At 44.9% G+C, this 22,535-nt stretch overlaps 1 protein-coding gene across 2 annotated transcripts; it reads left to right on the top strand.

Annotated features, from left to right (window-relative positions):
- The first annotated feature begins 315 nt into the window (after positions 1 to 315).
- si:ch73-173p19.1 lies at positions 316 to 22,092 on the top strand. Of its 2 annotated transcripts, none has more exons than XM_036522915.1 (17): positions 316 to 522; positions 2,958 to 3,064; positions 3,440 to 3,594; positions 10,495 to 10,613; positions 11,167 to 11,331; positions 11,653 to 12,106; positions 12,738 to 12,842; positions 13,999 to 14,089; positions 14,458 to 14,672; positions 14,913 to 15,155; positions 15,898 to 15,996; positions 17,331 to 17,524; positions 19,037 to 19,211; positions 19,501 to 19,657; positions 20,067 to 20,220; positions 20,478 to 20,589; positions 21,320 to 22,092. In XM_036522915.1, exons 1-17 carry the CDS (start codon positions 508 to 510, stop codon positions 21,496 to 21,498), a joined length of 2,739 nt encoding a protein of 912 aa, XP_036378808.1. In that variant the 5' UTR covers positions 316 to 507; the 3' UTR covers positions 21,499 to 22,092. The 2 variants fall into 2 exon arrangements, with proteins under 2 accessions (XP_036378808.1, XP_036378807.1); XM_036522914.1 differs by having other exon boundaries at positions 13,996 to 14,089.
- The last annotated feature ends 443 nt before the right edge of the window (positions 22,093 to 22,535 follow it).

The raw sequence follows: 22,535 nt of genomic DNA, 5'->3' as shown, positions 1-22,535 counted from the left end.
TCCTCAAATAGTACCGAATTTTACCTTTGCATATTGATGTAACTACATACACATGTCGGTGTGCTATATAAATATTGTAAATCAATGTATTTTTTGACTACTAATGACCAAAAATCGCAGCTCTGTCTCTCTGTATTCACGCATTCAAATTCCCCACCAAGAACTTCCTGGCACTATCGCAAGTCTACGTGAATCACATGACGATCAAGCGTTTTGTACTTCCGTTGACGCGACTCTCTCTACATGGCTCTGGTGTTTGGGGCGTTTCCTAGTGGGCCATTGACACGCCTACCACAAGTCCAATTTCCGTTTGTAAAGTGAAAGCAACTGTTGTGGCTGGCTTGGAAGATCGCTAGCTAACTTTGCCTAGCAGGATCGCTGGCCGTCTGTCCCTGCCCTCTGCAGCTGCTGTTGCTCCGACGGGGCAGTCAACAGGGGTCGTAAACAGAAAATCAAAACATTTCAGTTCTGAAGTCAAGTCACGGAAGGCTCTGTAACACGGAAGAAATGGATCCCTCACCGGTGAGGTTCAAGTGAAATGGTCCTGAAATATAAAATGCAGTACTGATTGTTGGAAAACGACAAATATATTTACATAACGGACTAACTAGCTAATCGCCTTCCTTCACTGCAGCTATTTACTGACGTTAGCTACATGTCTGCAGAGTGCAGGGTTAGCATTATTGTAGGCCCTAGACGTTTCTGAAAGTTTTTTTTCCCCAATTGATATTACTGTTTCAGTACGCTTACAGTAGCAATGATATACATTGTTAGCTATAGCGAGGTTCTTAAAATTACAGTCACAAACGAAACAGTATTGCTAGCAAGCTAGTTAGCTAAGATGTCAGGTTTGTTAGCCAAGTTAGCTAGACTAGCTTTGAACTCTACAGTCGAGGAGAGCTTGCACCCCCCTCTAGTAGTTACGAGTGTAGACCGATGCGTCGCAAACCAGAAACGCCTGAAGCAGCTATTTTGACGTTAGCTAGCCGCAAGTCTAGCTGTTTTCAATTTTCTATAATATTAGCTGCTAGTTAGGTGTTTTCGTTCGTTTGATTTGTGGGTTTAATTCGCAGATGTTATACGTCTTGCTGCACCATCATTTTGTAGCTAACTTCATGCATGATTTCACGCATGCAACCTGCTTGCTACCTAACTATATAACAAATTCATTTTGACCCAACAGTGACATTATGAAAAAAAAGTCTGCCAAATGATAGAATATGTTAATATAATGTGTATCAGCCTTTAGGCATTAATGCAGACTCTGTATCCTCTTCAGGATTAAGGTTTAGTTCTGGTAAACTTAATTTCTTTATACGGGCCACAAATTGAAAACCGGTCTTCGTTGTATTTGACCGATGCGGTACTGCAGTTATTATTTAAGTTGTGAAGGAACGTAATGGAAACAAATGTTGATTTCAATGATTTAAGTCCAGAACTGAAAAAGCAAAATATGAACATAGGTGAAAATAGTGTTTCATTATGAAAAATAGAGCCCCATCTACAGAGCTCTCATAGAAATGTGTCTTAGTCACTCTTCCACAGCAGCATGCCCTTGGCTTTTGGTCAGTCCTACACTGGCTTTTGACCATATCCTTGACATCAGCCTTTAAAGGAATTTGTTTGAAATGACTTGTCTCTCCTGCCAAATGAGACTGTGTAATGGCCTCTTTATTAAATGTTTCTAAAATTACATGATAAGAATATAATTACGCTTATCCTTTACAAGAATTGATCGATAGCATGTCTGAAATGTTTAGCCTGATTGTTTGTGTGCAAAACGTCCCTAAATGTTTTGGGGCAGAAATCAGTGATGCAGCAGTACGGTGTTATAGAGGTATGATGGGCTGAAAGAGTTTAAAGGTAATGACCGGTAAAGAGTCGTAAATCCCAAAGAACTGTAGAATCAAAATGACTTGATTTCTGCAACCTCCCTGTCATATGTGGAACGACCCATTCTGCTCACTTGGTGACCCTGAGGAGGTGCAACCTATTGACTGATCAGTGGGGCACATCCTCTCACGGACCCACACAAAGGAGGAGTTCTCGCGGTTCACCCAGGGGTCTGCAAGCAGTCGGCCTCATGTGTGTGCGTGAAACTGCGCTGCGCAAGGGGGAGTGTTCACGGATCACACTGTCAGTGTGCCAGTGCTGGAGGGGACCATCCTTTGGTGGATGACATCGCATTACAGCTGCTTTTGTAGTAGCTTTCTAGGCCTCCATTATGTGTAATCTCTTTAATCCTGGAATTAAAATAATGCATCATATGACCATAGTTTTTATCCTAGGCAACGTGTCTCTTTTAAATGAAATGAGTGCCTCTAGGCCATAGAGGGCTCTTAGTACTCTGCTCTAATTTTTTGATCATGTGAAGTTTTCTGGCCACCCTGTGGAGCAGAGGAATTTTCTTAATTCGGAGGGAGACCTGTAATCAAATTACATTTACATTTTTTCACATAGTGTGGTTTTACTGGGCACGTGTCTGGTGAGTTATTGAGAGCTCACTGTGACACACTAAGTGTTTCTGTGCAGGCTGGGTCATTGTGTTCTACATCACACATCTGAGCTAGGCTACTCGCATTTAGGTGTTTCTGAAGAGTGCATAGAATCATTTAAGCATGGTTGTGTTTTTAGTGCAGCTAATCTATATCAGATAGCTTTTCAAAGCAATATTTGTACTTGGATTTATACCTAAATTAAATTTCATGACACTTTCATTTGACACTATTCTGGAAACAACAAGTAGCAAGCAGTTAGGTCTCAAATAACCATCACATCACCATTTAAAGGCACATGGTGTTTAGGGTCTAAAACATAGCAAATACGGTATAAATACACACACTAGTGTAATCGCCTTCAACACTGAAATGCTGAGTCTGTTTAGTCTGTGTCCTGATAGCCTGCTTTGTCGTTGTTGTGTGTCTGTCACCGCATGGTCCTCTCTCTCTCTGTTGCAGACCATTGGAGAGTTCTTCAGCACGCTGTGTGAGATGGGCTTCACAGAGGCACAGATTCAGGCTGCGGTGCAGGCTGGCCACTTCTCCGTGCCAGAGGCTGCGGAGTGGTGAGACCCCCATATCCTTACACCGGGTGCCGTACACGTGCATATCCAAATGTGTTGGTGTTCAGAATGTACTGTTACCAGATGATACTGTATGAACAAGGAGGGCTTTCTGTGCCACTTGTCCTAGATGTGATTCCAGGCTTCGACAAATTAACTATTTGAGCAAAGTTATTTTGGCTGACTAAAGATTGACCAATCTAAAACTGTGCTGTCCAGCCAACATTTGGTTGGTTTAAATGTGCCCGTTGTTGATGATTAATGAAGCAGTTGGGTTAGATAGTTACATCTGGGTCTAGTGCTGCTTATCCATCATAATCAGCAGCATCTCTTTGCTTTTTTTCCCCCTCTCTGGTTTCCTGACTCATTTTGCTGTAGGCTATTACAAGGCGGGAGTCCAAGGCACAAGCTGGTTAAGCAGTCTTCACAGCCTCTAGAAACAGCCTTTTCCGCTTTCAACCCTCCAAAACACCAGGACGCCCTCAGCACTGCAGGTTCATTACAGCCAGAGTCGTCAAACTCAAAAACTAAAGGTAAAAACTGAGTACAAGATCTTGCAGCAGCGTGGCTCCGTACACTTGAAGGGCAAAATACTTGCTACTTGCCAACTGGCATCAGTAGTAATTTTGAGAGACAATGGTCAATGATCATGTTTTGCTTTAGGGAAAAGTGCGGACAAAAATGTCATGTTTGGTTCATGAAACGTGAAAAAACACTGTTCTTAACTGTTCTTAAATTGGATGCTCCTGTCTGTTAATTGTATTTAGCATAAGTTCCTGCCCTGACAATCCCATACATAAGGACATTCTGACTTCTGAGCAGGTATAGCCCATGCTGTAGAAAGGAAAACACGAGGATATTTTCTCTGATTCTGAGATCAATCAATATGTACAAAACAATGTATTTATAATGTATTGTAGCTTGTAAATATGTAGGCTAACTGGATTTTGTGGGTAAAAGTTGCCTATGGTTTTTAAATGGCTGATGCAGCTGTTGGGATGAAAGACAATGGCACCGTTTCATAAGATGGGTAAGCAGACCTGCAGTCTTGAACCACAAGGCGCTGACTGACAAAATATCAAAACGTTACCCACTTTAATTAGATGCCCCCATTTTCTAACCCGAAACTGTACACTGGTGACACATGCACTGGCAACACACGCACCCTCACAGAGATGTGGGTCATCCTGGGCAACTCTGCAACCCCCGACAGACCTCTCCACTGCACACTTCTTCTCCCACACTACTTGTCCCTTTGGCTGGGGTGGTGGGTGGTCCTGGCAATTCTCTGTACTCCCTCTCTCTCATTTCTTGCACACCTTCTCTGCTGTGTACAAAATCGTGCCACCTGCTTTGTCCAACCTCATCCACCAGGCTTTTAGCACACAGATAGTCTGCTGTATTATTGGGTGAATGCACATGTGGTTGTATTCATCCTTCTGTGGTGTCTGTGGTTGACCAAAAGTGTCATCTGCCAGGTTTTCAAAACCTAACTCTGTATAAAAGATAATGGCACTGATGAAGGTCACTTGACTGAAATTGTTTTAATTTGCACTTCACCTTGTGCACTGTGTTCACCTGTGACCTTCACCTTAGTTCTTTTGCTGGGATTTCTGTAGTCCCAGGTAGTAATGATGGGCAGTTTACTTTTGTATCTTATAGGCATGAAATCACACACTTTTCAGCACGTAATCTCTGTTGCCTACAGTATAGACAGTCGCAGTTACAGTTTGATATGTAAGTTAATGACAATATAAGCCTATTGATTTGATGTTACTTTGTATTTTGTTTATTGCAAATTGAATCACTTTTTAATGCATTTCAGCTGCGAAGGGTCATTTTGTTCACGTAAATTGTACAAATATCAAATTTATATAGGAAATGCAGAATGTGTCATTTTGCCGAACTTTGTAAGGCCGTGTGTATGGTATGATTGGTCTAGAGCATATGTGAAATTCATTTGTAAGTAACAAATTTCTGGGAAGAAAAAATGGAAAATATTCGTCATTTTGATTGTACGCACACTATACACGCAAAAACGTTTGTATGCATGAATAGTGAATCTGGCCCAATGACGTGAAGGCTAAGAGAGGCTGTTTACCCCTATTCTGTGGTGTGCAATAGCTTTCAATTCAATTCTATTCTATTTGTATAGTGCTTTTTACAACACAAGTTGTCACAAAGCAGCTTTACATTGTTCCCAGGCCAGAGACCCCCTGAGAGGAAGCCTAAGGCAACAGTGGCAAGGAAAAACTCCCTATCAGGAAGAAACCTTGAGCGGAACCCAGCTCAGAGGGGGAGCCCATCTGCTTCTGGCCGGCACTGGGCAGATAGAATTACGTAGAATACTTGAAATTGTACAATGTACTTTAAGACATTTGAGTTTTAATAGACAGTAGTAAATAACAGAGTAATTATAAAATGTATCCTAGAGAATGTCCGGTTCTTGGCACGCAGTTGGCTTGATAGGCAGGGCAGCGAGGTAGCAAGACTGTAGATCAGGATGTGAGGCTTGGACTACAGCTCCAGGCAGGAGCCCGGAGCAGGGACAGTAAACAAATAGAGAACAATGATTAATGGATGGTAAGAATGACAGGAATGTACAGCAGAGAGGCAGGAGAGGAGGGGCAGGGAAAAAGGTGCCAGTGTGCAACAAGGAAAAACCCCGGCAAGCTAACATTCTGGGCATAACTAGGGGATGAGAGGCAGGGAACCGGCATAGTCCTGAGGGCGACCCTAAGGCAGTCAACACCAGGTCACGTCACAGAGTCCATGTAATGACAGCAATGACCACCTAGTTCACCAGAGACTCTATGATCCATGTGTAAGGGGAAATTAGTCTTCCACACAGGGGCAATGCCAATTATGTAGGGACAATGTCTACGATTAGAGAGGGGTACCACTTATGTGTATGGAATATCCTTACATGAGGTACCAATTATGTTGGTGATAGTTAAATTAAACACATGGAGGCGCCATATACAATATGGTGTCTACCATAGTGGTTAAAATAAAATATCAGTCTCAGTTTCGTATATCAGTCTCATATATACTAAACTATTAATTTGGAGCTTCAATCAATAATTAAATTAATAATCATAATCAAAATTACCACATCAACAGTTAATCTTAATCAAATCACACTATTATCTATTTAGCTACCTAAACAAATAACACTGATGATTCAACTAAGAGGTGAAGGCATTTAGAATTCTGACCAGCAGAGGTTGGCAATATTCATTCCATGTGTAACATTACAACACAACCTTGGAAAAATAATGCATTTATTGAGATATAACATCAAAATAGTAAGGCACACGTGCCATATGTACAATAAGTGAAGCGTGTGTATGTATTTACACTTATGTGCAGATTTTAGTGAATGTCTTGCATGACTGTGTGAGCATGTCATAGGGTGTGTGTTCCTTTGTTCTGAGTCGTGCGTGTGCTGCGCGTGCTTCAAAGAGAACAAAGGATCATGTGTGTGGCGGTGAGCTTGAGTTGCCTATGTGTGAGCGAACATAATGTCTGTCTGGTACAGGACATGTTCGGACGAAGATAATAAATGAATAAAAGGAATAAAAGAAGATACCGGGGGTTAGTAAGACGATACGCATGCAAAGACCCTACGTCTCTGTGTGGTATCTTGACTAATGCTGCGCAGTGAATAGTGTATGACAAATCAGCTAGGAACAATGAAACATAGCTAATTACATTACTGGTAATGATCTGAAATGCATGGATATACAACATTCATCGATGTAGCTGACAATCGGTTGTTTAGCTATGCAATGTCCTATGCCCAGAGTTAATGAGAGAGTCTGTCTTCTTCGGACGTGCAGAGGAAGCAAGAGAGCAAGAGAAGCATCCGTTTTCTTTGGACGCGGGGCAAGAGAGATGGCAAAGGAATACATCCGGTTTTTACTAGCATAGCTGCGGGGGGGATTTCCTTTTTACTGTAGCTGTTGGGCAAGAGGTTGTGAAAATGCAACATCACTTCCCATGAGATTGTGTTTCACATTAAAAACGATTTATGTGTTACTGTCCGTAAAAGTTTAACAAATAAAATGAACAAGTCTGTCTGTGGACGGCACTGTACCTACACATGCTAGAACCAGGCCATGTCCCTCAGCTGAAGGATTTACTGTATAGATATGTTTTGAGCCTAGACTTAAAGGTGGAGAGAGAGTCTGCTCCCCGAACCTTGATAGGTAAGCTGTTCCACAGGAGAGGGGCTCGATAGGAAAAGGCTCTACCGCCTATAGTAGTTTTGCCCAATCTTGGAACGATGAGAAGCCTGGCATTTTGGGAATGAAGGGCTCTTTGTGGAAGGTATGGGTGAAGAGGGTCCTTAAGGTAGGGAGGGGAAAGCCCATTTAAAGCCTTAAATGTGAGAAGAAGTATTTTAAAATCGATCCGGTATTTAATGGGTAGCCAATGGAGAGAAGCTCAAAACGTTTAGTTCTAGTTAAGATTCGAACAGGTGCATTTTGTACCAGCTAAAGGGGTTTTAGTGAGACATTTGCACATCCTGACAAGAGGGCATTACAGTAGTCTGATCTGGATGTTACAAAGGTGTGGATTAGCTTTTCAGCATCATTAATTGATACAGTTTTCCTGATTTTTGGCTATATTTCTCAAATGGAAGAAGGCTGTCCTAGAGGTGTTAGTTATGTGAGTTTCAAAAGAGAGTTCAGGATGAATAACCACACCAAGGCCTTTGATATCTGCACTCGGGGCAAGGGAGACACCATCAAGGTCCAGAGTAAAGTGAGTGAATTTGCTCCTGATTGAATTTTGGCCAACAACCAATATTTCGGTTTTGTCCGAGTTAAGGAGGAGAAAATTTCGGGCCATCCAATTCTTTACATGTGTTAGGCAGGCTTCCATGTTTGAGATGTTCAGAGGGACATCAAGTTTGACTGATATGTATAACGTGAGTGTCATCTGCATAACAGTGGAAGCTAATGTCATGTTTACGGATGATATCGCCAAAAGGCAACATGTATAACGAGAAGAGCAGAGGCCCAAGCACAGATCCTTGTGGTATACCATATCCTACTCTGGAATGAGAGGAAGATTCATTGTTAATGGAGACAAACTGATATCGTTCTGATAGATAGGACCTAAACCAGGATAGAGCCTGTCCACTTATGCCAGCCAGGTTTTCAAGGCGGTCGAGGAGGATACGATGATCGATGGTATCAATGGCTGCACTCAGGTCTAGTAGCACAAGAAGAGAGATACAGCCATTGTAACAGGAGAGGCAGGCCTAATACACGTACCTATGTTGTCTGGGACAGGACTGGCCAGGCAGGAGGCAGACGTCAATGAAAATTTTTGTATTGTGTCTCTTATCTTTATGATTTTACTATCAAAGAAGTTCATGAAGTCATTGCTACTATGAATAGCTGGCACGTTAGGGTTAACTGATGCAGGACTCTTGGTTAATCTGGCGATAGTGCTAAACAGATACCTGGGATTGTCCTTATTTTTCTCAATAAGGGTAGAGAAATATTTGTATCTGGCAGCTATGAGGGCATGCCTATAGGTTAGCAGACTTTCCTTCCACGCCAGGAAAAAAACTTGTAATTTGGTGGAGCGCCATTTTCTTTAGAGTTTTCGCGTAGCTTGTTTGAGAGTACGCGTATGGTCATTGTACCAAGGTGCTAGCCTTTTGTCTGTGATTTTCTTACCTTTAAGAGGAGCAACGGCGTCCAGAGTTTTCTGCAAAGTAGAGTCAATACTGTCTGCGAGTAGATGTATTTCAGTTAAGATAGGGTTTGAACATAGAGTAGAGAAGATTTCATTGTACAGGTTGTATGAGATTGAGTTTAAGTGGTGGTTCAAAGGAAAAAGCGAACATCTATGTAGATGGGCACCACTCAGACAACCAACGATTAAGTGACGTTAATCTGATACAGATCTCATCACCGTGCTGCATGGGGATGGGGCCAGAGAAAATTACTGACTCCGATATTTGTTTTGCAATCCTGCACGCCGATTTAATAGTTAGCTTTGTTATTTCTGATTGTCTCATGCAGACATCAGTAGCGCCGACGTGAATAACAATTTTAGAGTATTTACTTTTACTTTTATCTTTAGCCAGCACTTTCAAATTGGCTTCTATCTCGGTCGCTCTGGCTCCAGGAATGAAATTGACTATGGTCGTTGGCGTCTCTACTTTCATGTTTCTAAGAATGGAATCGGCAATAATCAGGGCTCTTTTAACAGGCTTCTCAGCAGGTGCGTTACTGAGGGGGGAGAATCTGTTTGAAACGTGAACCGAAGGTTGGTGGTGCACTGGGGGCCTACGCTTGTGTTTATTTTCCCGAACCATAACCCACTCGCCTTGCTGCGAAGGCTCTGCCGGGGTTGGGCTAGGGGAAAGGCTAACTGACGCATCCGGTACCGGAAAAGACTTGATAAACTTTTCACTAGCTTTAATCTTGTGTAAGGTGCGGATGCGTGCTTCTAGCTCTGCTACTTCTCTGTCAACCTAGTGTTTAGCTCACATTTAGCATAAGTAAAGTTAGCAGTACTGGCGGAGAAAGAGTAACTAAACATGCTGCACACTGAGCAGGGCAGACAGCGAGAGGGAGGAGAACTAAGATAGGAGAAACGGAGCTGCGAGAAGCCATCATAGATAATTTAGCTGGCTACTTAAGTTTGTTGTCTTTACTTTGAGAAGATGTTGGAATCTGCAAATACTCCGAGTATGAGTCCTGGCTGGGTCCTAGCCGATCAGCGCCTGGCATTCAGGAAGTGCGAAGCAGGAAACAGGTGACGAGCAGCAGGTAGCGAGCTGGTAGCCAGTAGCAACCATGTTAGATCCTCCATTACTCACATGATTGGTCTCGCCACCATGAGGTGTCGAGGGAAAGTAAAGCAGTGAATGTAAGCATCTTTCTTGCGTGCCTTTTAAATGTACAGTGAAGAATAAAGTTTGACATATTTACGGAAATTGCATGAAGGGATCCTAGCTTATTGACAGCTCTTGGTGTCTTTCCAATAATGCAGAGTTTCTTTCAGTGACATCTTCATTCCATCTTTCATCCTCTGTCTTCTTGTCTCCCTTGTGGAGTATGTCGTAGGCAGCAGGCCCGGTTTTGGGCAATAGCCTTAATAATCCAAATACTAATCTTCCCTCACATACTTTATTTTGAGCCTTTCTAATTTGCAATGTATTTACCATGTGTCACCAACCAGCATTTTTACAGCCGGGGGGGAAACATGGCCAGTCTAGATCCTGATTAATCTACAGGCCAGCAAAAAATCCCCCAGGTCTAACTTGCATGCATCACATGCATCACGTGCACCACTTCACAATTCATGAGTTGATGGCAGTACGATTAAGAATAATCCTGCTCGTTATGCGTACTACATCATCCTAGTTTTAGCAGCATGTCTGAAGGACCTGCTCTGCCCCACAGGTCCAGCGTCCCCCCTTCCACTGGAGTCCCGTATAAAGCAGGATAAGAATGAGTTTGAGGAGCAGCAGAGACAGCGTGTGGCCCAGGAAGCCAGGGCTGAGAAACGACAGAAGAAGCAGGTACTTGCTCCCTGTGCATTACCTTATGTCATGTTGCTTTGCATTACAGTAATACATAATGTTGCAACGCCCCTGGACAGATTGACTGGCAATAATGGTGCACATTCTGTTACTTGTCTTTACAACTGGACCTTTATTTGAGGTAAGGTACCCTGCCCAAGCATCCAAAAGCTGTGTCCCCTGCTAGGAATCAAACCTGAAACCCTGCAGTTCCAAAGTCCAGAGCCCTGGTCACTACCCAGCTGTGTGTCATTCACACAACCATACGTAAACAAACCTTTGTCTACACTTGGCAGACAGGGTTGTTTTTTTTTTTTTCACAACACCCAGCAATCCGGATCTTGAAAGGCCCTTGTGAATTGGATTATGAAGAGGCAGAACATTCCTTTACATTACATCACAACATGTTTGCTTGAGTCTGTGGTGGATTTTAACAACCTCTGAGCAACCAGACTAATGTGTATTGGCTCCTGTAGCTCAGAGTGACTTCACCCTGTTCTCTTCAGTGAAGTCTTTGACCGGCATCAGTAACAGGCATTCGTCTCTTGGACAGGAGAGGGAGCTTGTGCTAAAGCGTATTGCGGAGGATAGGCGGAGCCTGCAGGAAAAGTCCCAGCCTACTGGCCAGCAGGAGCCCTCACCCTTCTCCTCCCCTGCGGAGGGCCACAGGCTGGGGGGCAGGGTGCAGACCAGCGTGGGCAACCACTGCATCCTCATGGTGAGGCCACTTCCCCCCCCTGCCTATTCCTGTGCCCAGGTGTATATGTAGGGCGTTGATTGCAAGAGTTGAGCTCTAACTCAAGTGCACCTCTGACAGCAGAAGTACATTGTTGTGTGCATGTCAATGAATGCAAATTGGGTAGATTTTAAAGAAGGAATCAGTTCCAGCATTGCTTTTGTATGGCCATTTTATGTGTATAACCCTCCAGTTCTCCATTTATCACATGACAGTGAAAAAGGTGGTGAGGATATTGTTCACTCTGTCTGTCTTAATGTAAACTTGCCACTGGCTGTCTCTCACCCCCATTGTCTTCTGCAGATCCGGCTACCGTCCGGAGAGTCCATGCGGGAGCGCTTCCCAGCAGACGCCCCCTTGCGCAGTGTCGTGGAGCACATCTCTGGGCGCCACCCCTCCCTGCCGTCCTTTTCCCTCCTCCAGGGCTTCCCGCGGAAGCGCTTTGGGGAGGCGGAGCTGGCCTGCTCCCTGCGCTCCCTGGGCCTCACCCCAAATGCTGCCCTCTGCATCCAAACCACACCCCCGGAGACACCCCAGGACCCGCCCTGCCCACCTGGCCGCCCGGGGTGGGGGCGGGAGGAGGCGGTGCCCCCCAGTGCATTGCCTCCACAGCAGAATAATGTCATTGGGGAGGAGCTACCTGCCCTGCCTCCTCCGCTGCCCCCACCCCTGCCTCACCAGCTGTGGGAGGAGGCAGTGGGCTATGCTGGCATCCCTGGTGTGGGTCCACCACTGTCTGGGCCCTCTCACTACTGGGGTGAGAGCTGAAGTAGGACACTTGGATTGTACACTTGTCAGACAGGCTTGCATGGCTGTTAACTAGAGGAAAAGGCCCAGTCATCTACTTGCTGACTTAAAAAAAAAACTGATATTAAGGAATAGATATGAACAAAACTATTGGTATTTTTTAGCTCAGCTTTTTCCCTTGTTGCTTTCTGAAGGCCAAAGAACCTTCGATAGAAGCAAAACAAATGTAGCTCCTTTAAGCTGGTTTATACTCCTCTAGGTTTCACGGTTTTATGTTAGAATCAAGAAAAATAGAACGTGTCAAAACAGAAATCAGAAGACTTAGTATTTAAATTTAGTGCAAAGGTCTAGGACCTAATGCTTTGCTATGTTAGAATTAAGAAAAACAGAACATGTGTCAAAACAGAAATCAGAAGACTTAGTATTTAAATTTAGTGCAAAGGTCTAGGACCTAATGCTTTGCTATGTCCCTCTGCGTTTGAAATGTGGTAACATTGTTGTAAATGCTGTTGCGCTATTGAAGAGTGTCATTTTTTTTTTGCTGTCCCCATTTATTCATACCGGTTGAGTATATATTATTGAGTGTTTCCTCTGTGCCAATTCAGAGGCATCCATGTCAGCAGTCTCCTTTTCCTTGGCAGGGCGGGGCCAGAAACTGGTGCCAAGCAATGGGGAAGAGAGGTCCAGCTCCGATGAGGATGAGCCCCTGGAGGAGCAGCATGGAGAGCAAAACATCCCTTTTCCTGGTACTGCTCTGTCTTTGTTTGCAAACTCCATTATATTCGCTTTCGACCTTTTCTCACTGTTAAATCATTCAGAGATCACCATCAACACAGCTCACAAATGCAGCATGATCGGTTACAGCTTGTAGCTCGATTTTGTTTGTATTGATGTTAATAATGCGTTTATGAATCGTAGCACAGCATTTTCATGTATTTATTTAAACTTGATTGATCCACATGGCTCTGCAGCTCACTTTTTCAAGTGGAAGCCCAAATGAGATCCTCTCTCCAGAGCTGGGAGCAGGTTACTCTGAGGCTGATGAGCACATGCGTGTCGTAAATCCTCCCGTACCGTGAGAGAGCGATTGCGTGAGTTCAGCTCAGGAGAGAGGTGAATGGCCCTGTCTGCTCTACTTGCGCTGGTTTTATGGAGAACTCTGACCCCAGACCAGATGTGGGCAAAAGGGCAACCAATGAGAGGCCTCAAACCTTCATTCGTGTTCTTTTTGAGTTAACCCGGTCCTTTCAGCGAGCTCTCGCAGAACTCCGTGCACAGGGGCATTCTGCATGTGGCCTCCTAACACACGTACCCAGCAGGGGAAAGACTAAGTCTGTAGAGAGGATGTTATTGACAGGGATGTATAAGTCTTATGGCTGCCGGGGGATTTGAAGGCAATCGAAACTGCCTTATTGCTGTCTATCTGTCCTTATTATGGTGAGGAAGGGAAGGGCAACACTGGTCCCCTTGTTCTGAAGGTGCTGCAGCGTTTTGCTTTCTGCAGTGTCACTTAATTATGAAACCAGGTGAGGAAATCTGTGCAGATAGCTCTGTTTAATGAAAGCCATTCAGGAAAAGAATTGTTGTCCCTTGTGTTGCGAGTGCGTGAGAGCTGTTGGGATGTAAACTGTCTTACTGGTTTGGACGCTTACCTGTCTGCAGAGAGCCAGTGAATGCATAGCTTTACTGCAATGTGAGGATGTCATTCTGTGTGTCTGGTAGTAGGATTCAAACACTGACTTCTGTCTGTGGTGTGAAAGTTTTGAAATGGGGCACTTTTTGTTGGGGTGTGACTGAGTGCATGGATTCGATGCCTGTATTGTGCGTGCAGTCTGACACAGTGTAAAAGCTTACAGATGGCATGGGTACAAGGGCGTGACATGTTGGCTGTTACCCCAGCAGGTCTGCCACGGCTGCCCTTCTTCCCAGAGAACCGACCCCGGGGGGCGATGGAACCCAGCCACCACTGGCCAGACCAGGGCAACAGGCTCAGGTGAGTGTGCAGATCATCGCCGTCAGAGCACTCCATTATGTATACAATGCATTTAAACCACAAAGGGTGTCTTGTTTCCTAGCAGACCAGAGCTGGACGTGGGCTGTTGAGCTGGAGATTCACAGCTTGTCATACCTGATCATGTGTTTTAGCAGGCAGTCAAAACCTGTGCTATACTGGTATCCCTTCCTGTACACCTTGCCATAAGGCTGCTGTTGGTGGTCTCTGAGTACCACTGTGTCACTGAGTGTAACAAATCGTTGTCTCAGTCTTTTTAACTTAACCTCAGTTTGGGGAAGGTTGGATTTTGGCCCTGAGCCGGGTCCTGAGGGTGTGTGTCTGTGTGTGTCTGTGTGTCTGTGGGGCAGAGAGGCGGCACCAGAGGACGCAGCGGGGCTTGAGGACAGGAGGGTGGCACAGGGGGCAGCGGGGCAGGCCGCAGTGGAGCGCCTGAGAGCAGCCCGCCAGGATGACCCCTCGGGCGCCGCGGGGCAGCCCTCTCCCCCAAAGAGGCCCTTCAGGACACCCAGCGTGCCATCCCTCTGCGCCATGGCAACCCGTGCCACCGTCACTCTCATGACAGGTCAGAGGTCACCACATTCAAAGCACTCGCTTTGAACACTAGCTTAGCACTTAACTTAGTATCTTACTGACCTCTTGTAATACTTCGCGATAGCTGCTCTTAGCATAGTGGTAGTTGCTCTGGATAAAAGTGTCTGCTAAATGATGTAATGCAATGTAATTAATCCCAATTCAAACCATAACGTTGAAAAACAGTCAGGAACTGATCTAGGGTCAGCAGCTGAGTGTCCTCATCTCCCAGCCCCTAGCATGCAGTACAGCAGCAGCCTGGCCTGCCTGACCCCAGAGCTGGCTGAGCTCCTGCTGAACCACATGTCTCGTGAGAGGCTCCTGCGTCCCCGCACCCTGGAGCTCTTCTTTGGCTGCCCGCTGCAAAAGTTTGTCCTCAACTCCTACCCGTACTCCACCAACGAGCTTCTGCGCCAGCTGAGGGCATTCACCACCCTGAAGCACCTGAGCCTGGTCAACTCTCAGCTCATTACAGGTACACCATGAGCCTGTCTCAGCGGCTCACGTGCATTTATTATGTTTCTTCTTTCACTTTAGGTGGCGTCCATTTAGAAAAGCTTCTTCCACTGTAATTGCGAATAGCAGAGGTTGAGGCAGAGGTTCTTCCATTGTATTCTCGAGTGCTTCAGGTTGTTTGGCTTTCATACAGAACCTCATACAGAACGCACTGCAAGTCTTCCCTGAATTATTGTAAAATTATATTTGCAAATAGGATTGACGAAACCATCATTGCCAAATGAGTTCTTTAGCTGCAGGGTAACATTAGATGTGTTTCTAGACATGCATGGGGTGAGTGAATAAAAATGAAATGTCAAAATCAACTGAAATTCCATTTTATGGTGTTCCCATTTATTATAATGATAAGCAGTTTACAAAAAATAAATTGAATACAGTTTACCTATGGTGATAGCTGGTGATCCAAGGTGAGGAAAGTTACCGAAAATTTAGATGAGGTTGTGTCGTCGCTGCGATTATAACTGCAGTAAGAAACCAAGCAAGTTCCTCTGTACCCAGAGTATGCCTGACTCCCTACAACTGACTGTTTACAGCATAAAACCATCACCTTACATACAAACATATCCACCAGCTAGTGTACTGGAGGAGTGGCATTTCAAAATGAACTAAACATACAACACTTAAGAATGTTAAGTTTGTGGATGGTGCTTCGCAGTACATGCATCAGGGGTGTGGTGCTTGAGGCTGTTTCTGTCTTCCAGACTCGGGCCTCTCTGTGCTTTCCAGCCTTCAGAAACTGCAGCACCTGAACCTGGCCTCCTGCAGTAAGCTGACTGACTCGTGTCTGCAGCACATCACAGGTGAGCACTCACATTTCAACAGTAAATCTCAGGCCGTGTCCACACGTACACGGGTATTTTTAAAAATGGGGGTTTTCCTCCTTCATTCTTAAAAAAATCTCTGTCCACATGAGCACTGTTTTAAACAAATCTCCGTCCACATGAAAACGCAAAAACATGCTGTCAAGCGCTGTCAAGAGCATGCCAAACCAACAGACGGCGATATAACCCTAACTGTAATGCCATGTTGGCCAATCAGAATCCTGAAAAAAGTTATTAACGGTTCTGGTAGGCTAACAACAATGGTGCATCGAGGAAGGGGGAATCGTATGTATGGATGTATGTAACTGTGCATGTATGTATAAACATGTATGTATAAACATGTAAAAAGTCCTGTCAGAAACGTTAAAACCAAAAGTATTTTGGCTGCATCCGCCATTGCACAAAATCATGTAAACAAAAAAGATAACGGCGCACACTCTGACGTTACAAACCAAAAACTCCATTTTCCCTGTCTACACGTCAACACTGAAAACAGAGTTTCTGAAAATCTTCACCCTGGAAGGCGTTTTGCAAAACCTAAAAATGCTGTTTGCATGTGGACGAAAGGCCAAAACGCATAGAAAAAGCTACGTTTTTAAAAATACCCGTGTACGTGTGGACAGGGCCTCAGTGTATCAGACTGTTGCATTGTTTATTTACTTAATAGATGCTCTTACCCATAACACCTTGTATTGTTTAAAGGATTTCTTTCACTCTTACATGTCTTATTAATTGATATATGATTGACATGTAGTACTTAAAACAGCTTCACAAGCACTATAGCAGTGTTTCTAAACGATTTAAACCTATAATCCTGTGGCTGTGAGTCTGTTGACTTCAGAATCAGAATAAGAATCAGTCTATATTGGCCAGATATGTTTTTACGCATACAAGGAATTTGACTCCGGTTCCAGTGTGATGGGAAGAAGCTATTCCGGTGTTGGCTTCTTTCGGTGGGTAGTGATCTGACGCGCCTGCTGGAGGGAGGGAGTTCAAATATGTGCTGGCCACGTAGATAACTAAAGAAACTTTACGGCCTGAGCTTGTCTGATTTCACAAAACATTCTTTTACGAAGTGAAATCTTAAATGCATTGCCTTTATTTGTTGCAGTTTTCCTCTGCAGGGCCTCTAAGGCAAGTTGAAAGTGAAATGTATGCGGTAACATAGTTGATATTCTGGGATTTTGGTTTGTACTAATATGAGTGGGGTTTTTTTTCCCATTAGTTTCAGTTACATCTCTGTATGATCCAGACCGACACTGTTCTTGTTTAACCACTGTAAACCCCCCCCACCCGCTCGGCCAATCTCTCAGGTCTGAAGTCCCTCTCCTTCCTGTCGCTGGACCATACCAAAGTGAGCGACGCGGGGATGGTGAGGTACCTTCAGTCGGCCCCCTCGTCGCTCGTCCAGCTCAGTCTGAACCAGACGGGAGTGACGGAGGCCGCCCTGGTGGTGCTGCCGACCAGCGTGCCGCAGCTGCGCCTGCTCAGCATTAAGCACACCAAGGTGCCTGGATCTCCTCCACTCACACACTGACAGGACAAGCCCTGAAAGAGCACCCAGGGCCCTTCCCACAATATCTGTCCAGGAGTTACTTCCCAGGTTTCAGTTCAACCTCAAATATATATATATATATATCAAACTGGAGCTCTGTGAAAGCTACTGCTGTCAGCCAGACTTTTGTACGGAGGTAATAAGATCATAGAAACAACTGTACAAAGTCACTGAATAATCGTGCTACAATGAAGAATGTCAGCAAGTGCAGTCATGCCTTCCAAACCTCTGCCGTGCCCCTCCCTTACCTCACTAGGGTGCCTGAGACCTGCAAAGCCAGGGAAACAAGGCTTTAGACAAGGGCTCCTTGGCCCCACCCTTGAAGAGCGCCAGTCTAGCTGGTTTTCCAACTCGGTTCCATTAAGGTTTTCACTCAGTTCAGGTCAGGTAAGGTGATCTGCTATGTGGCTTAAGTGGCTGGACAAAACGGAAAGCTGCGGAAAATGGCTGTGTTTTAGAGGAACACCAGGCTTTATTAGTCACCATCACAAGGAGATCACAAGGCTGGAGGGGCCAGTGTAAGCTACTCCCACAAAACTGAAGTGCAGCTTTATTTAGTGCTATATGTAATGTCATATGTAATGTACAAAAAAGGAAAGATGTAGCTGTTATAATTAGGTGGAAGAGACAAAATGCAGTCTTCAAGAGGCTGGTCTTCAGACTACAGCTGAAGATGGCCTGTAACACCTAAATCCTGACTGCTTTCCATGGGTTTCTGTCTCATTATTAAAAAAAAAAGAAAGAATGAAGGACAGTTTTTCCAGGATATAGATGGGGTGCTGTGCCATGCGATACTGTAAGCAAGGCGATATATTGCTATTTTTAATCTAATTTTAGGAAAACTGTCATAGTATAAAGAACACACCACAATATGCATAAAATCTGAGTAAAAAAAAAAAAAGTTTTTTTCAGCCATCAGTGGTAACGTTACTATTCAGCTAGGTTTGCTAATGCTAACGTTAGCGGTGCGCCCTTACGCTACTTCCTGTCTCAGTTTACGTTGTTATGTTGGAGTGGATGCAGTCAGATGGCTGAAGATAGATTACAACACTGCTATCTAGTGGTTGGGGGTTTAAACACAACACAAAATGAACCACTGTCTGCCACGAAGCTTTGCATGTAAACTATTAATTAAGAATCGGCACAGTGTTTTTGAGAATCAATACAGTATCACAAAACATAATATCGCGATACTCAAGTGTATCGATATTTTCTTACACCCCTAATGTGTATAGTTTTCCTCAGCAATTGTCTTCATCACAGATTGCAGAGTACTGTTCATAGTGCCACAGGACTATTTCCACAGATTGTAGTCCCACTATTCCCACAGAAGATGTGCAGTTAATAGGGGTAGTATGTATATACACCTGTTTTTAACAGACATGCTTTATATATATATATATCAGATAAGATGGACATGCAGGATCCCTTTGAGACTGACTGCTCTGGCTCCACCTCCCACAGGTTAGCGATGTGTCAGCCCTTGCGAAGCTGCTCAGCCTGCAGACGCTGCACCTGGATGGGACAGGTGTGACAGAGGAGTCCCTGCAGCAGCTTGCCGCACATCCAGCCTTGTCCACCCTCAGTCTGGCAGGCATCCCGGTTGAAAACGGCAACCACACCCTCCAGATCATCTCAGGTGAGCTCCTGCGTGCCCATTCTCAGCCCCTTCCCCACCTCCCAGCCCCTCCCTTACTTCGCCCGGTGTAAGCTACTCCCATGATACCGAAGTGCGGCAACCCTGAATACCCAACCCTGAATACAAAGCAGAACAGAAAACATGAGCAGCCGTTGACCCCTGTCCTACTGCTCCGTTTAAGCATGCTGCTTTCTTTCAGATGAGGTCATAAGAGTGTGTACTTGTGCACATGCATCCCACAGTGTATGCTCTGTCAGTGACTGCTTGTCTTCGCTTCTGATCCCTGAAGAGCTTCGGCTGACCCAGCTGACCCTGCCAGGGCGCCACTCTGTGACGGACAGCGGGCTCGTCTACCTGTCCAGGCTGTCCTTGCTCGTGGAGCTGGACCTGACCGACTACACGCATGTCACCGACCAGGGAACAGCCCAGCTGGCCACCATGACCAGGTCAGCGCTGTCTGCTTTTCTTTTCTGCTTTTCAATGTCTGGAGGGGAATTCAAGCAGACACAATTAACTGAAACACATTTGTAAGAAAAAATGAAGTGAAGCATATTCAACCCCGGTGTCCAATAATTACAAGCTCCTGTTCCTCTGTCTTCAGATGGACAGAACTCACAGTAATGCATTGTAATTGAACTCGTAAAATATGGTATATTGACATGTCATTTCCCTGTTTCAGTTTACCCATTTGGGTCATGTCCCAGCTGTTAAGCAATATAGCCAATAGATGCAATCAGAGATCTGGCCTTGAGTTTCTGAATTGCTTCCCAGTTGCTGGGGTGATTGCTGTATGTTGGATCTAGCTGTGACACAACAGATGAGATGTGTGTGCCTCCTCCTCCTCCTCTTCCTCAGGCTGAAGAAGCTATCTCTTAGTAACACCCTGGTGACGGACAAGGGCCTGCTGTCCCTGCGCAGCCTGCAGGAGCTGCTGGAGCTATGCTTAGACCGAACTGCAGTCACCAGCCGAGGCGTGGCCGCCTGCGTCACCTGCCTGCCGAACCTGCAGGTACCTGTGTCTTCTAGATGTTAAGAGAAGACAAATGTGTTAAATGACAGAATGAACAGCTTAAAGCAGAATGCCTGTATCCTGCAGGGCCTTTTAGAATTATGTAACCTCATTACATAATGGCAGAAATCAGTCTTTGTCAAAGTTGTTGTTGGTAACTGATGTTCTTTGTTAGGGGAGCTGCTGTTGTATTTCACTGATTATATTCTCGCATTTCCAATGTTCTGTGTGTGTGTGTGTGTGTGTGTATACTCCAGGTTCTGGGCCTGGCCAGCACCCAGGTGGGTGACTCGGTGGTGAGGCGAGGTCTGCTCCACTGCACGCAGCTACTGAAGCTCAACCTGAGCCGGACGCGCATCACTGACCACGGTGAGCAGCAGCGTCCGTGTGAGGGGGTGGCCAGGCCCTCCCCGCGTCACTGAAGGCAGCAGAGCAGCGATGGCTCCCTGTGGGGCCCTTTAGCTTTGCGGCAGTGTAGCATAGCGGTTAAGGAGCAGGACTCGTAACCGAACGGTTGCCGGTTCGATTCCCCCTGCTGCTGTACCCTTGGGCAAGCTACTTAACCCACAGTTGCCTCAGTAAATATCCAGCTGTATAAATGGATAACATTGTAAAAACCTGTAATTGATGTAAGTCGCTCTGGATAAGAGCTTCTGCTAAATTCCAGTAATGTAATGTAATAATGGCTCAAATTATGGATTTGCCAATGTAATATCAAGTCATGATATGATGTGATCTTGTCAGTTCAGGCTGTTTATTTGTGAGCTATAGCAGCATACAGCAAACATTGCAGGGTTTGTCTGGACTGGGGTTCTTGCACTTAATTCCTTAGTTTGAGTTGGTTTGGATTTAAATTATGAAAACGCCATGATATAGTGACGAGCATGCTTTTATTCATTAAAGCTTGCTCATACCTTTACTTTGCATCTCAGCTTGAAAGCCTGTCCTCGTCAGGTGCATTCACCTAACCATGTATGCATTTTTCTCAGTCCTTTGGATAAGCGCATCTGCTAAATGACTAAATGTCAGGTGTTAGCTCTCTTAAAGGAAGTATGGCACTCTCTCCCTCCCTCCCTCCCTCACTTCATCTCGCTCTCAGGTCTGAAGTTTCTGCGGCAGATGCGGCTAAGCCAGGTGAACCTGGATGGGACAGGGGTGACCTTGTCGGGGATCGCCAGCCTCATCTCCTCCTGCCCTCACATTGCCAGCATCCGCGCCAGCCACACCCGAGCCATCCCCCCCGACCAGGTCTCCGATGACGACGACCCCCAGGCCTGAGCAGCCCACGTCACCTGACCCTGCAAGGTCGTCTCTGAGGCGTCGCTGTCCAAATGGGCAAGCTGGGAGAAGCTACTGCCAAAGCATGGGCACAGCTGGGTTACCCATCTGCAACTGGTTTCGCACTCTGGGCTGAAAATCCCATCTTAGACTCCTTTAACAGTTTTCCTTTCCACCTCAGTGTTGACAGTGCAGACGCAAATATCTGTTCCCGCAGATGAAACACCTTTTATACCTGAGGGTGTGTGTGAGTGTCAGGTAACAGATAAGTCCAGTGGACATAACAAATTGCCATAGCCCAAGCATGTTGTAAAAATTCACATTCAAAACAAGACATTTTCCTTACACCATGAAGATGTCAGCCGCTTTCAGATCATAGCATTGTGTATGCCCCTGCTTTTGCTATCACTTCTCTGATGCATGGCAAAGGATATCCCTGAAAATTGCTTTTCCCTCCTGCAACATAGGCCACAGGCTTTTTGCTGCCAGATTTGGGAATAAGTAAAAAGTGTTTGGCTGATGTATGAATGGATACTAATCAGTTAACATGGGTACAAAATCTAGATTAAATATAGACAAAATGTGACAATCTGTGTCCAGATGGACATACTGTTTACCATAGTAGGATCTGATTTAACAGGCAAATTACCACTAAGACATTTTACAATGTCTTTATCCTTTTAAACTGTCAGATATCAGCTCCTACTGTTTTGCTGTGCTCATATATTCTTTATAATTTGAGCCAGACAGTGTGCTTTTTCCCTTGACTTTAGTAACTCTGTATTTGAAAGTAACTTATTTTGTTCATGGGAACATATGGAATTTGAATTTTATTGTGTTCTGGCTGAGTAGTTAATGGTTTTGTTTTGGACTTACTCCAGACAGGAATTTACAGTAATATGTACAAGGATGACAGAGCTGCCCAAGAACTGCAATGTTTTTCCCCCCTACACATTTCTTGTAATGTTTGTAATTGGCTAAGAAAGTGTAATTGATTCATGAAATTCAATACAAAGGCGTAGACAATCTGTTCAATC

This window comes from Megalops cyprinoides, chromosome 2 (assembly GCF_013368585.1).
Source record: "Megalops cyprinoides isolate fMegCyp1 chromosome 2, fMegCyp1.pri, whole genome shotgun sequence".
Taxonomy (NCBI): Eukaryota; Metazoa; Chordata; class Actinopteri; order Elopiformes; family Megalopidae; genus Megalops; species Megalops cyprinoides.
The sequence above is the reverse complement of the archived record's forward strand: the minus strand, read 5'-3'. Positions and strand labels throughout refer to the sequence as shown.

Bases quoted from the DNA above. Each gene is read 5' to 3' on its own strand.
- si:ch73-173p19.1 (XM_036522914.1), top strand. The intron at 3,065-3,439 runs GTGAGACCCCCA...ATTTTGCTGTAG, and splicing joins GTGCCAGAGGCTGCGGAGTG to GCTATTACAAGGCGGGAGTC. The intron at 19,658-20,066 runs GTCAGCGCTGTC...CCTCTTCCTCAG, and splicing joins CAGCTGGCCACCATGACCAG to GCTGAAGAAGCTATCTCTTA.